At 42.4% G+C, this 14,590-nt stretch overlaps 1 protein-coding gene across 5 annotated transcripts in view; it reads right to left on the reverse strand.

Annotated features, from left to right (window-relative positions):
• CDK19 (cyclin dependent kinase 19) overlaps positions 1–14,590 on the reverse strand; it is a 95,737-nt gene that overhangs the window by 11,273 nt on the left and 69,874 nt on the right. For all 5 annotated transcript variants that reach the window (XR_010308124.1, XR_010308123.1, XR_010308125.1 and 2 more), the window contains 3 exons: positions 1,966–2,109; positions 1,659–1,728; positions 355–427 (listed from right to left, as the gene is read on the reverse strand). Coding sequence is in view for 2 of the 5 variants with exons in the window: in XM_064170025.1 (XP_064026095.1) it covers positions 355–427; positions 1,659–1,728; positions 1,966–2,109 (287 nt within the window). In the remaining 3 variants the exon portion in view is untranslated. The remainder of the gene's footprint in view (positions 1–354; positions 428–1,658; positions 1,729–1,965; positions 2,110–14,590) is intronic.

Here is a 14,590-nt window from a genome sequence, read left to right on the forward strand (position 1 = left end):
GGCTGTGAGGCACTTCTCCCCCATGAAATACAGTGTCAGGCAGTATGACTTGCTAAGGCTGAAGCACTGTGCAGTAAGACTGAATTCAGCTATTACAGGTTCATAAAGCATGCTTTCTAAATAATGATAGCTGGCTGTGGCCCATGTAGAGCTTTTATACAGTTCTGCACTGCTGACACAACAGGAAAACAGTCTCAGGGAGACTGGACATAACCAGGACTCTCCACATCACTTTAGGGATGGAAACAATAAATCATCTCTCAGACTTTCCTTAACATTGGTGGTCATTAGAATGAGACTGAAGAGCAGCAATGCATTCCACTCCTAGCATCACACTGACTTTCAAGTACCTACCAAAAGAAAAACTTTGCTGTCAGGCTTGACTTTGTGTTTCTCCATGTATTTTATGAGGCTACTATTGGCATACCTGGAAAATACAGTTAAACAAAGACACTTCTGAAATCATGCAGCATTAAGAACATGGAATTGTACCAAGTGAATACCAAAAGCACTGCCCAGCCCTTAAGTAAATTGTGAAAAGAACTGCTATGAGAAAACAGATCAGGTATTTAGCAGCTGCAGACAAAATGTGGTTTGCACTAACAGGACTATGAACAACTGTGCACAGAGTATTTCCATGGAAGGTGGATAAGCCTGTGACATAGGTATACGTCAGAGAAACTCAGCTTGAAGTTCACACTCTAGTTTGCCAAAGCAACCCTACCACAGAAAGCACATAGCAGCTCCTAACAGCGCAACAGCTGAGCTATTAACTTGTTTCCAGCTGCACTTTGGTGGAGTGGTTAATTTACCATTCTCTCTCCCTGACCCCAACCTGCAGCAACAGCTGAGCTATTAACTTGTTTCCAGCTGCACTTTGGTGGAGTGGTTAATTTACCATTCTCTCTCCCTGACCCCAACCTGCAGCAAACCATACGGCAGTCCTCAACAGCTCCCAAGCTCAAAAATGCCCCAAATGTGTGTGACATGTGCCTTGCCTTTCATCTACAAGTCCAGTGGTTATCTATAGCCACTTTCAAAAGAAAGAAGCTCCATGCACAGATAAGCTTCAGATCTTGTCTAAAGCCAGCACAATGAATCGATGGCAGAGCTGGAAACAGAATCCAAACCTTCTGAACCCACATCCTCTGCCGTCCAAGAGGCTGTGTTTCTCCTTACTCCCTCTGATCTATCCAAGCACCAGGAAGCTAGCCTCAGACAGCTTTTGCATGGCAACATGTTACCTGTTATAGAAATTTCTGTCCATTTTCACTGTTTTCACCTATCTGCTGGTCAAAAGAACCAGGAAGGTGGTTCCTTATTCTTTCTCACCCAAAATGAATGAAGCCATCTTGAACAGCCAACACAAGTGGTACAAGCAAGCTCATTTGTCTGTGCCTGCCATGGATCAAATCACACTTATGATGACCCCTTCTCTAGAAGTGAGGTGGCCACTCAGTTGATGCTTTTAACAAGCAGCTAAGGGAGAGTTAAATCAGTGAGCCAAAACAGCTACCAAAAACAGAGGCAGCTGCCACAGCATCAAGCCCAGACACTCCAACACCCCCTCCCCCAAAAATGAGCTGATAGGAGCCAATTTCTGCTTAACTGCTGATCTGCTACATTCACTCAACTGTTGCTGTGTTATCATCACTTACGTTGTTCTCCTAAAGTCTTTCTGAAGAGTCGGATATTCTGGCATCTTCCTTATGTCTTCCCAATCTTTATCTTTGGGGGAGAGGAAAGGAGAAGTGTTTACAGTTCTGAAAGTGCAGGCTAAGTAATACACAAGAAGAAATAACTGCAGCAGTTGTTTGACTTTGGGGGCCAGAGCTATTGTTCTGTGACTGTCAGCATTTCCAAACCAATCAAGCTGACAGCTCCTTCTACCTATGCAAACAAGCAGGCAGTTCCTACAGAAAAGGCTCAGGAGCAGTGTGCCTGATGCTTTACAAAATGCATTACCTGCAGGGAATCCCATTACGCTGAAAATGCGATCGAGCTGATCATGATGAAAGGGATTACTTGTTTTGATGTCCTCCTGACGACAGTGAAATATAGGCTCTGAAGTCAATAGTTCAGCAAATATGCAGCCAATTGCCCAAATATCTAAGGAAGTAAGGGGATAATTCATGTAAATTTACTGTACTTCATCATTCTGGTTCTTGTTTCTGGCCAATTCCTCACCAAGCTGTACAACCGCAGGAAGAAAAGTGCCTCACAGTATAATCACAAACAGTGCTTCAAAAATAAAGCATTAGCACAAAACATTAAAAGAGGTTAAAATGTGCAGATCCATACCATTTTTTTTTCAATCAAAATCAGAGTCTCCAAATTTTGTCCCCAGTTGTACCCTGGCAGTCCAGCACTTAATACATTCACAGTTATGGCAGCAGTTTACATAATCTTTGCTGACAGCATAGCTTAAAGGGCACTTAGCTGACCACTAAACCCAAACCAAAAATCCAGCATAAAAACACAGGGAAACTAAAGTTCTATCACATTTCAGAACAATTCCAAGTGGATAATTGATAACTAAATAAATCCAGCACAAAAACACAGAGAAACTAAAGTTCTATCACATTTCAGAACAATTCCAAGTGGATAATTGATAACTAAATAAATCCAGCACAAAAACACAGAGAAACTAAAGTTCTATCACATTTCAGAACAATTCCAAGTGGATAATTGATAACTAAATAAATCCAGCACAAAAACACAAGGAAACTAAAGTTCTATCACATTTCAGAACAATTCCAAGTGGATAATTGATAACTAAATAAATCCAGCACAAAAACACAAGGAAACTAAAGTTCTATCACATTTCAGAACAATTCTAAATGGATAATTGATAACTAAATAAATTCACCATAAAGATCCAGGGGAACTCAAGTTCTACCACACTTCAGACCAATTCCAAATGGATAACTGATAACTAAATACTAAGAAGGGAAAGATGAACAACTCAGATGTTTAGCCAAACAGTGCAAGCTATTTAAAATGAAGAACCAAGATCTTAATTTTAATCCAGAGGAATTAATGTACTTTTAAAAAAATAAGTAATAAAACTCCTGCTTGACAGCTGAGTCCCACTGGAACAACACTGAAACTGTCTCAGCTACATCTCATGTGCACACAGAAAGACAGAAAAAGGCAGCACAGTAAGGTGATGCTTTAATGAAAGAAAGGAACAATCTTTACTTCACAATTTCCTCATCAATTCCATTTTCACACTTAACTCTAGGGTGGCCAAGAACATTGGTTTCATTTATAGGAGAAGAAATATCTAGATTATAAATATTTCTTCAGGTTATTATCACCACCACCCAGCTTACTGTTCCACAGGACCCAAATGCTCTATTATGCATCTTGCCATAGAACCACAGAATCAACCAGGTTGGAAGAGACCTCCAGGCCAACCTAGCACCCAGCCCTGTCCAATCAACCAGACCATGGCACTAAGTGCCTTGAAAGTGTCGATTTGTCAGCAAGCAAAAGGCTACCAGCAGAAAAGAAATGGATTTGCTACTATGACAAAGTCAGGTCTGGGAGGTAACTGTGGGAACAGATGTTGAGATCAGATGAATAGTGAGCATGGACTGATGAACACAAGGACATGGAGACTTGCTTGGTAGTTGATGTTAAACTGGTTGATCCTAGGAAACTTTTGGGATCTTACCAAATTTAGTAACATAAATATTAAGAAAACACAAACCCCAACACATTAATTTATAGGTCCAAGAGATAAAAAAACCTCAACCAATAAATAAGAAATAAAACCAAACAAAACCCACACACAACAAACAAATGAAACAACAAACACAAACCAACAACAATCTAACTGAAGTTTGGTTTATTAGATTCAGATTAAAGAGAACACCAAGAGAAGTCCCTTGCTTGTTGCAGCTCATCTGAGACTCAGCCCCCCACCCCCAGTGGTGGTGTTTGGCCCAGGCTGCCAGTGGGACAGAGTCTCCTGAATAAAGACAAAAGCACTGCTCTCTATGCAGGCAATGAATAAAGGGCCATCAGGATCTCTTTGCCAAAATGGGTCAGCTCCATCTCCACCATGTTACAGGTGTGGAGCTTGGGATGCCTCAATTTATGTCTTTCCCCCTACCTCCTTTACAGGCAAATCTGATAAGACTTCATTGAGACTTTACAGCTTTGACAGGGCATAACTTGCTGCGTGCATTGCATTATTTTCTCAGGGTTTTATCTCCCTTTGATTTTCTTATTAGTCTTATCTGCATGAAAACAAGATCTTTAGCTCCTGAGATCTTATCTGCTGAGGCAGCTAATGCAGCTTATTAATCACAATTCCTGCCTGGGTAGTAAGCCTAAATTATCCACTTCAGAAGGGAAATTACTTACTACTTGAAGAACAGCATTTTCATTTACCAGTAGCTATTAACTCATTTTCATGGTAGATAGCCAAATCCTTTTGGAGATGGTTTATCTAGAGGTCAAAGGAACTGCAGCCCTCTTGGTTTCCATGGCTTTATTCACTGTCCATCACACAGTGAGGGAGAGGCTGGGCAAGTCCTCATTAGTCTGTTAATCCCTGCTCCATCCAGACTCAACTTTTCCTTTTAAAGAACAAAAAAAAATTTCCAGTATCCTTGTTAACAGCAAAGCTGAACTGGAAAATCTCCCTGCTGTGACACAACTGATTTCAGAACTCTGTTCCTCCCCCAGGTGACCTATGTGAGAGCAGAGCCACTGTGGCACTTCTGGTTAACACAAAGAGTGCATCTGAAATCCTTTCAGATCTCAGAAGGACCAAGTGGCATCAATTGTATGGTGTGGGGATGAGCCTTTTCCTCTCAACATCCAGTTTAGAGCTGGTAATCTGGGAGGTAGAAAGAGCTGTGACTCAGCTCCAACCGCTTCAGAAGCAGCTTGCTCATTGTCTCCCTCATAAGCAGACAATATTTCTTTCTCTGTTGGAGTACAGTTTGCTTCTGAACCTCTGTATCCCTGACTCCAGAAACCATGTGGGCGGCCTCAGGTCTCTCCTGGTGCTCTCTGCCAGAGATTCCAACCTGGACCATTCTCAGAAGCAAACAGAAGTCACAGCTGAGTGAACACTGGTCACTCCCAAGCTGGCATTGTATGTTTTACAGGATGGTATTGCTGGACAAGTCAAGGATGAGAATGGTTTAGCTCTGATCAGTCATTTTAAGCCTTGAGTAGTTGACAGCACTGGGCTTCCACCCTTTAGGTCACTTGCCAGATCCCCTCCAGCATCAAAGAACTAATACCAAGCAACCCAGCACACTCAGTACAGAAAACCTGAAGCCTTCATTTCCATAAGTGAAGATGAAACAGCTGGAAGAGGCCTTACAGCCATGCAGCTCCAGCAGGTCAGGGTCTTCCCTCTGTGACTCTATCTTCTACGTAACCTGATCCCAAGCACATCCCTGGCACATATTGAAACCATTCTCACAGTTGATTTTCAGCCAAGTTAGGCTGCCTCTTTTTCTTTTTTTCTCCTTTTGTGACAAGATTCCTAATTTCTAGGCATTATTTACCACATGTGGCATTTTTTCTAGCAAGAACACCTTATTAAATTCTGGGAAGTTTGAAAGTTTCATCAACACACACAGTCCTAACAGGTATTTATCTCCTCCATTGCCCCTTTCAGTCAACCAAACACAAACCTCAGCCCTATGGAAAAATATGTCAGCAAGTAGCAGTTTCCCTACCAAGCACCACTTCATGTGTGTTCTGTTTGTGGTCCCTATAGACAAACCACTTATTATTGCATCTATTCCAAAGCTCTCCCAAGTAAAACTCTTTATCTTAACTCTATCTCAACCCCAAGGGGTTTTTGGTGTGGCACTTTCCCTCCTGTCCGTGTGTGAGGCTTGTGAGAGTGGGGTGTGTAACTCAGGACATTGGTGAGCAGCCTTTCCATGCACACTCCTGGGTGCAGAGTAGAACATTTGTATTGCTTTCCACAGGACACTTTTAAACCTCACGGCTCTAATTCTGGGCCCCTCAGCTCAGGAGGGATATAGAACTGCTTGAGAGAGTCCAGCACAGAGCCACAAAGATGATGAAGGGAATGGAACATCTCTCTTAGGAGGAGAGACTGAGGGAAACAGGTCTCTGCAGCTTGAAGAGGAGGAGACTGAGAGGTGACCTCATCAATGTTTATAAATGTGTGCAGGGTGAGTGCCAGGAGGCTGGAGCCAGGCTCTGCTGGGTGATGCCCAGTGACAGGACAAGGGGCAATGGGTGGAAGCTGAGGCATAGGAAGTTTCATTTAAACATGAGGAGGAATTTCTTTCACTGTGAGAGTGACAGAGCACTGGAACAGGCTGCCCAGGGGGGTTGTGGAGTCTCCCTCTCTGGAGGTATTCAAAACCCACCTGGATGTGTTTCTGTGCGACCTGGTACAGGTGATCCTGCTCTGGCAGGGGTTTGGACTGGAGGAGCTTTGGAGGTCCCTTCCAGCCTCTGACACTCTGTGACTCTCAGAGCTTTGCAGGTCAGCTACTACAGCTGAGAAAATCCTGCATGTGCTGCCCTCTGCCCTCCTACAAAAGGATGCTGACAGAGCTGTTTTAAGGACAGGGTTGATTAAGCATACAAATGCTCACGTATTCTTCCCTTTCTATGGCACAATAATCTCATTGCTTTATTTTTTCCAATATTTCAAAACCATTCTTTAATAATATTACAACCATTTCAGACAATAAGACCATTAATTGAGCAACACCCTTGGCTCTCAAAATGAAATGACTTTCCCCATGCACATAAACTAAACTGTCTTCACTGAAGACAGGTCAGAGCCAAAGATTAAATACGCCATGATCCTCAACTATATCCAAGAGAAGAAATACATAAACAAGCTCTTTGTCTCATAATTCTTGAATTAAAATCTACTGAGGGAAGTCAGTCAAGGACTGGAAAACATTTCTTTAGCTGCAATCAATCTGAGGAGTTCATTGTTAGCAAGGTTTGGTTTAGTAGCTTCAGAACTTGAGTCAAGTGTTGCTGTATGAAGTAGAGATTATCCACCTTGGCTATCAGCAGAGCAGGTCAGCCTGGAGAGGCAGAACAGTGGTTCCACCTTCCTTCAGCTCATCTTTCAGAAACTTGGGTGGGCTCCAGTCTCAGGTAATGCCATTTGATGGCAGGGAACTGGGTCAGTTGGACAAGTGCTGAGTTCTGGCAGGGAAAGTGTGTTACAGCCTCATTTTCTCCCTAGCCCTAAGCCTTCACATGCATCAGAGAAGGCAGAGAACCATTATTTTTATCAGCTCCAGTATCTCCAAGATGCAGTAAAGAAGGTAGTGCTGCTTTTGTTTCAGCACTGCTTATACCTCAGAGGGTACAAGAGGTACTCTGGCAGGCTGCCAAAGCTTTTCACAGAAACAAAAGTCAGAAGAAAACTCTTCTTTCAGTGGCAATTCATCAAAACCACAAGGAATGCAACGGGTGACACAAAAGGCAGCTCTGTAGCTTCAGGGCTACTTCCCCCTCCCACTGCAGCAAGAAAAGGAAGTATGAAAGGTAAACTGCAAAGGTCACTGCAAAGTATTAAGCAGGTCTGATACTGAAATGGTTGGCATCCTGTAATGGTGAAAGAATTAAGAACAGGCAAGATAAGCTGCTGCTTGGTAAAGCAGTGTTCAGAGAGCTTTGCAGGGAACATCCACAGCTTGGCATTTGAACTGAGCCTTTGAAAACAATGACTGATAATACCATCTGATCTGGAAAGTCTGGAACTCCTGATTGGATTGGACTGTGGTGCTTCAGCATTAATTTGCCCTCTCCGATTCCAATCTCCCCCCCCCCCCCCCATTCCATCACTGCAGGTGTCCAAACTCATCCATATTGCACACATAGCACAGCACATTAGCAAATTGTGGCCATTCTCTCTGCTCTTCTGAACTGTAGTGAATGAGAAGAGAGCAGTGCCTATTCTCTGGAAAAGAAAGGCATTTTTCCTGATTAAATGCAGAGCAAACCAGCTTTTCTGTACCCAGATAAGCTCCCTGCAGGTGAACTCTCCCCCATGCTAAAAGGGCAGTGAGTGCATAATCTGTTGTGTGCTCTCAGTTGGCTCATGGCATTAACTATTACTACTTTCCCCTAGGTCCAGCATGTCAACACCTTCAGAGCTAACATCAGGTGGGCAGAAGACCTGCTGTCTGCTAGACTGAGGAACATGTGTGGAGAGTAATCTCCTGGCCTGTTCCAATTCACAAGCCCTGACAGCCCTCTCTGGGAGCTACTACAGCTTTTGATGCCTACCTTACTTCAGTCCACAGAGAAGAATGCACATGAGGAAACCTCACATCTTAGCACAGAGAGGCTTGTGTGTCCTTCTAAACAGAGTGCTTTACAACAGCTTACCTTCTACTAAGAGATCCAGCCCTACAACTACTTCTAGTAGGGCACTTTTACACAATTATAAACAGATCTATCAATCCAGATAGGCAAACTGCTGTGAAATGAATTCTGCTGCCAGTCACAACTACTGCCAAGAAGCCTACATGGGAAGCGATCTCACCTGACTTAAGAACAAGTCATTCTACTGAATCAGTGCTGTAGTGCTGAAAGCTTCAACTGATAGTGCTGAAATGATCATGCCTGAAGGTCAAAGTGATAGATTAGTTAAAAAAAGCCTCCTCTGCACCAGAACTATGCACCTTGTTATGACAGTAGGTGCCTGGTTTTCAACCAAAAAGCAACTCTTGCAAGTGAATATTTTACAGTAGTAAACAGAGCACTCCAAAAGCCTTCATTACTGCACTAATTAGCTAGTGTAAACTGTTTATGGAATCAAATGTTGTAACAAATCATCTCTTGGATCTTTCAACAGCAACCTGGTGTTTCATTTAAGAAAATGAACTCAGCCTTTAGCCCACTGCTTTGTAACAGAAGCCTTAAAAACCAAATCCAAATCAAGAACCTCTAAGGTGACATTTGTCTCTGCATCAAACTATTCACCTGCTCATATGTAAGAGGAACAGATATTTGCAGTGCACCCCAAAGAACCACATTATATCCCAGCTGACAGGTATGGAATGGAATATGAAGAGAAAGCAGGTAAAATGCATCTCCCAACCCTCTCCAGATGCTGAGTCCTGCTTTTTCATGTCATCATTCATGTTCCATTTCCACATGATGAGAATATTGGGTAGCTCTCTTCTCCTTTTCACTGTCCAGAACATGTGTATTTCTCAAGCTAACAGCAAATGCTAAGTGACATCCTGGGTTCTCAAATTGATCCATTCATTGAGTTAATAAGAAGAAATCCTAACACACTTCTGATGAAGCTCCCTATTACCATTAACTGATTTTGTCTTCAGGACAATACCACCAAGTAGCACATCTACTTTATAGATCATAAAATCATAGGATCAGTCAGGGTTGGAAGGGACCACAAAGATCATCTAGTTCCAACCCCCTGCCATGGGCAGGGACACTCTACCCTACATCAGGCTGGCCACAGCCCCATCCAGCCTGGCCTTAAACACCTCCAAGGATGGGGCCCCAAACACCTCCCTGGGCAACCCATGCCAGGCTCTTAACACTCTCATGGTGAAGAACTTCCTCCTCACATCCTGCCTGAACCTACCCACATGCAGCTTCGCTCCATTCCCCCCAGTCCTGTCACTCCCTGATATCCTGAAAAGTCCCTCCCCAGATTTTTTGTAGGCCCCCTTCAGATATTGGAAGGCCACAAAGTAAGGTCACCTGGGTGAAACAGCACATAGGGTGGACTGAATGACATGCTGTAAGCTACAGAAAACACTTGGGACTGGACCAGTATTTAAATCTAAGTCTCCTGAGACCCAGCTTACTGTTCTAACACTGTACTCTCTGCCCAACATTACAGTACTTCCACTGGGTTTACAACAGCAGAGATAAGTCTGAGCCACTGAACTTGACTCTCTTGACTTAATTAAGATAGTACACATTCCAACACACCTCTCAAGATTTCAGAGTTGACAATGGCCACCAGTTTCCTAGGTGATTTCCAGACATTTGAGAAGCAAGAGCAATAAAACTGTGAGAAGAATGCAAGGAACTAGTATGTTAGACCTGAAAGCTGTTAATGGTTTGAAGAGGGTATCAATTCTGTGGATGATATTTCTTGAGCTGCTGTCAGCATCTCAACTTTCCCAAAATACTAATGTATTAAAGCTACTAATGTAGCTTTAAAATAGACTATTTAACTGATCTAACAATCTTTTATAAGAGTTTAAACTTTCAGGTGATTGCAGTTACAAGATTGTAGAGCACAGAAAAATGTTTTGTTGTCTTTGAAAGATCTAACAATCTTTTATAAGAGTTTAAACTTTCAGGTGATTGCAGTTATAAGATTGTAGAGCACAGAAAATTGTTTTGCTATCTTTAAAAGAAAGAAAGGTGTGGGGAGGGAAAGCACATAGAGTATTTTAGAGATCACTGTCAAACAACAGGGAAAACCAGCAGTAAATCATCTGGTACCTGCAATAATTAGATAAGAGAGCAACAATTAATCTTTGGGTATTAAACTCTTTTGCCTCTCAGAAAAAGCATGAGAACAACTGTGATAATCAAAACGAAGAAAGTTTACCACATGCCAAAACAAGTTTACCACAAACCATCATCTGAATCCAATTACTTCCCATGTCGTATAACATTGCCCAGGGCACGAGCAAGGCTCCCTTCCCAGTGTAGTTGGAGTTTTGCTTTTCAGAAGGCACAAATGAGGTTTTTTTTTCCAAACTTCTGTACTTCACTTTTCTAGTTTTGCCACAACCCTGAGACCTGAGCTAGATTCCTGCTCTAGCAGGTGGGTTGGATTGCATCTGTGGAGGTCCCTTCCAACACTTAACATTCTGTGATCCTGTGAAACCCCTGCCCTCAAATCACACCCTCTCATAAACAGAGATCTGAATCCCTACACAGCCAACAGAAAGCTGTACATTTGCTCTTCTTACTTCTCAGTCACAGATGTTTCAAGGCTGTCCTCATGCTGCCATGGCTCTGCAGACCACAGGCAGGAACCCTGCACATTTGTCCCGAAACCTTTCCAATCTCTGGCTGGCCCACTTTGTCATTTCTGCTTTACCAGCCTTTCCAGGCAGGTCCTATTCTTTTCTGCCTTCTTCCCAACCCTCCCAAATCAGAGACCTAAAGAGCTTTAGGCACCATTCCAAGATTTCCAGAGGCCCCAGAGCCTGGCCAGCATGCCAACAATCTGTGCACACAGAGTAAGGACATCTGATGCGCTGGGAACGTCTGGGGCTGGCTGCACAGGCAGTATGGAATGCACATGCACATATTTCCATCTGAAATCCTACATAATGCACCCCAGATATTCTCCCCTCTTTTTTTCTTTCATGAAGTCAAATAGAGTTGCTGAAACTGTCAGATCCTAGCATTCCTTATAAGCTCAGTCCCTTTGATACACCTAATATTTTCCTGTGACATTTGCTTTCAAAGGCATTTTGGTACCTGCTTATACCTTCCAGCTTCCATAGCCATATGTCAGTCTGGAAAGAGGGTGAGGTGACAGTGCACTGCCCAAGCTCTGAATTGGTTTCTCTGCACTTAATTCTTGTTCAGGCTGGTAAATGCAGTTGCCACATGGCCAGTTCTGACATTCCAGCTGACCTATCAACTAGACAAGGGAGGGAAGGTAACCAAGCCAGAGAGATTTCTCAGGTTCTCAGATTTATTGCTGTCACAATAAACAATCCCATCCCTTTTGGTGCAGGACAGCGTTTTAGTCTTGTTTAATGATCACTCTAAAGTACTCTTTTGCCAACACAATCCACACCATCTTGATGCCATTTATCAAACACTGCTGCTTTCAGTAAGGCAAGTGGTAAAGAGGGGTAAGATAACATGTTCCTGTTTGATAGCACTGCTAACTATACAAGCTGCAACTGGATAAATTCAAGCCTTAATCATTTTATTTCCTTGTTATTATGTTACAAGAAGCTCCAGAACGAATCACAGTAGAGACTGCCACATGCTTTGGTAAAAGCCTATGAGGAAAAGAGCTCTTACTACTTACATTGCATACTAAAACATTCTTTCCTGTTTTGCTGTTTCCAGAGTAAACAATAATCTGATTCCTGCCTCCTTTCCAGCTGAAAACAGGCTCACCTTTTCCTTCACTTCATCACAATCGTTTCCCTTCTCTCCTTCAAATCATAGTGCAGAAGTCTTTGCCCATTAACGGACAGAGCACTGCACTTTGACTCTTCAACCTTGCTCCTTCGGTATTCTGAGCACAAAGGCATTTTCTGTTGTGCTGGAGACTTTCTGAGGGCTCAGCAGTTGGATTAATGTTTCCATGACCACAAGCATTTCACATTCGCAGCTCCTTTATTTCACCTGAAGCTTGCTGGAGTTACTTTTAATTACATATTATGCTTCTTTGCTTCAGTAGTAGGATCTGCTGAAGACATGGGCACAGATCCTGCTTTTGAAACATGGTGCTGCAAATGCAGAGCGACTTCCACAGCCCACAATAAATTTCATACAGATTTACACTGTGGTAACAGAGCAGAAAGTGACCTTTAGCTTCTACACCACTATTTACCCAATTTGTATTCATCTGGTAAGTTAGCTGCTTGTAACTATGGCAGCAGATTATATAAGTAATTTTATTAACAAGTAGGGCTTAGATTATAAATGTTCACAGTTCAGGAAAGTAAATATTATTCCCCATGAAACCCTAACATAGGCTTTTTACTGTCCTTTTAACACACAGAAAGCAAAAGCTGTTTCTGTTTTTCAGCTGCAGTAATTTTGTACCTCCTTAAAACAAGCTGCAAACTTGCTGAGCAGCTTCATTTATTTGCATGTAGAACAAGTAGAAAATTTCACTTCTACAAGGAACAAATTAAATAAAAGAGAAAAATGTCACTGAAAAACTACCTCTAAATAATGAAATACGCTTACATACTGGCTTAGAAGCATAGAGTCAACCAGGTTACAAGAGACCTCCAAGATCATCCAGTCCAACCTAGCACCCAGCTCCGGCCAATCAACCAGACCATGGCACTGAGTGCCTCATCCAGGCTTTCCTTGAGTATCTCCAGAGGCAGGAACTCCACCACCTCCCTGGGCAGCCCATTCCAATGCCAATCACTCTCTGCCAACAACTTCTTTCTAACATCCAGCCTAGACCTCCCCTGCCACAACCTGAGACTGTGTCCCCTTGTTCTGTTGCTGGGTGCCTGGCAGAAGAGACCAACCCCACCTGGCTACAGCCTCCCTTCAGGTAGCTGTAATACAAAGGCTTTTCCAAACAGCATTCAGCCCAACTTTTCCCCAAAGCCACTAAGATTACATCCAGAAAACAACAACAAAAGTCCTGAGTGAGGCAGAGCAAGTCCACTTCTAATTCCATTCTTTGATCGTGTAGGAGAATTATTTACATGCAAAACTAAAGGCTTTATTCCAAGAACATCACCAAAGTGGACACTATTCACAATATCCAGGATATTATGAATATGTTTCTAGCAAGCAACACTATATTTGAAGGAAGAATTAAGACACAGAAAACATTACTAAAGTAAAATCAAGATGAAACCAGTAAAATCCTAAGCAAACATCTGAATTGTGTAGCAGTCATTGGTTAAGGTTCAGTGCCTTGCAGCAGGAAAACTGATGACAGTGCATTCCCAGTAAATCCAAACCAAAATATCCCTCACAATGACAAACCTGGAAGAGAACAGACTAAAGCTGGCATGGCATTGCTTTTAGCCTGATTTTATTGATATTTAGTAATTACACAAAATTGTACCTTATATAAAAGGCACAGGAAAATAGCCATGGAAAATAAGCAGTTCTACCAACTAGGCTGTCATTTCCTTGTTCATAAATTGCCATATTTAATCACCTTCCTTCTAAACTATTATTTCCAGCTGAAGAGCAGTTAAACAAAACTCTTACACAATTAGTGAGTTATTACTAAAAGCAATACAGCAGAGAATTACAGGACAGAATGGTAGCATGATAATTATGTAATATTAAGAGATGTAAAAAAATAACATTTCTTGCAGAGAGATGTAGGGAGAGAGCTTTAAGAGTTATGCCCTTTGCCAAAACCATTAGCACTGAACCTAAACTCTCACTAGAGTGCTTAGCTCATTAAGATTACCTTTTATTTAAGTGCACATAATGCTGGAAGCAAAACACAAGTCTGGACTCAAACTGCATGAACATCAAACCTATCGCTCCATTATCCACTTCTTCCCTTTGCCTCAAAGCTGCACATAGATCACCTCAGGTACCTTTATCCTCTTCAGTCACATGCTCCTCTGAATTCTTCAGTCAGCTGTCAAATCTCACCTTGCAACTTTGCTTATTTTCATTTCTACCTTTTTTATTTAGCTGCCCAAACCATCCTGACTGCTCACACATCAGGTACCAGATGAGCCACTCACACCTGCTCTGGAGATTCTCTGCTGTGAGGCTGATAAAAGAAATAAAAGCCTCAGAAATAATACACCACTAGCAAACCCAGCTCTCTCTGAAGCAGCAGCATCCTCTGACGTTCACAGGGACTCCCTGTCTGTGTTTCAGTACAGACTATAGATCATTCAGGGCTGAAGCCAAGTAA

This window comes from Pogoniulus pusillus, chromosome 33, assembly GCF_015220805.1.
Source record: "Pogoniulus pusillus isolate bPogPus1 chromosome 33, bPogPus1.pri, whole genome shotgun sequence".
NCBI classification, from domain to species: Eukaryota; Metazoa; Chordata; class Aves; order Piciformes; family Lybiidae; genus Pogoniulus; species Pogoniulus pusillus.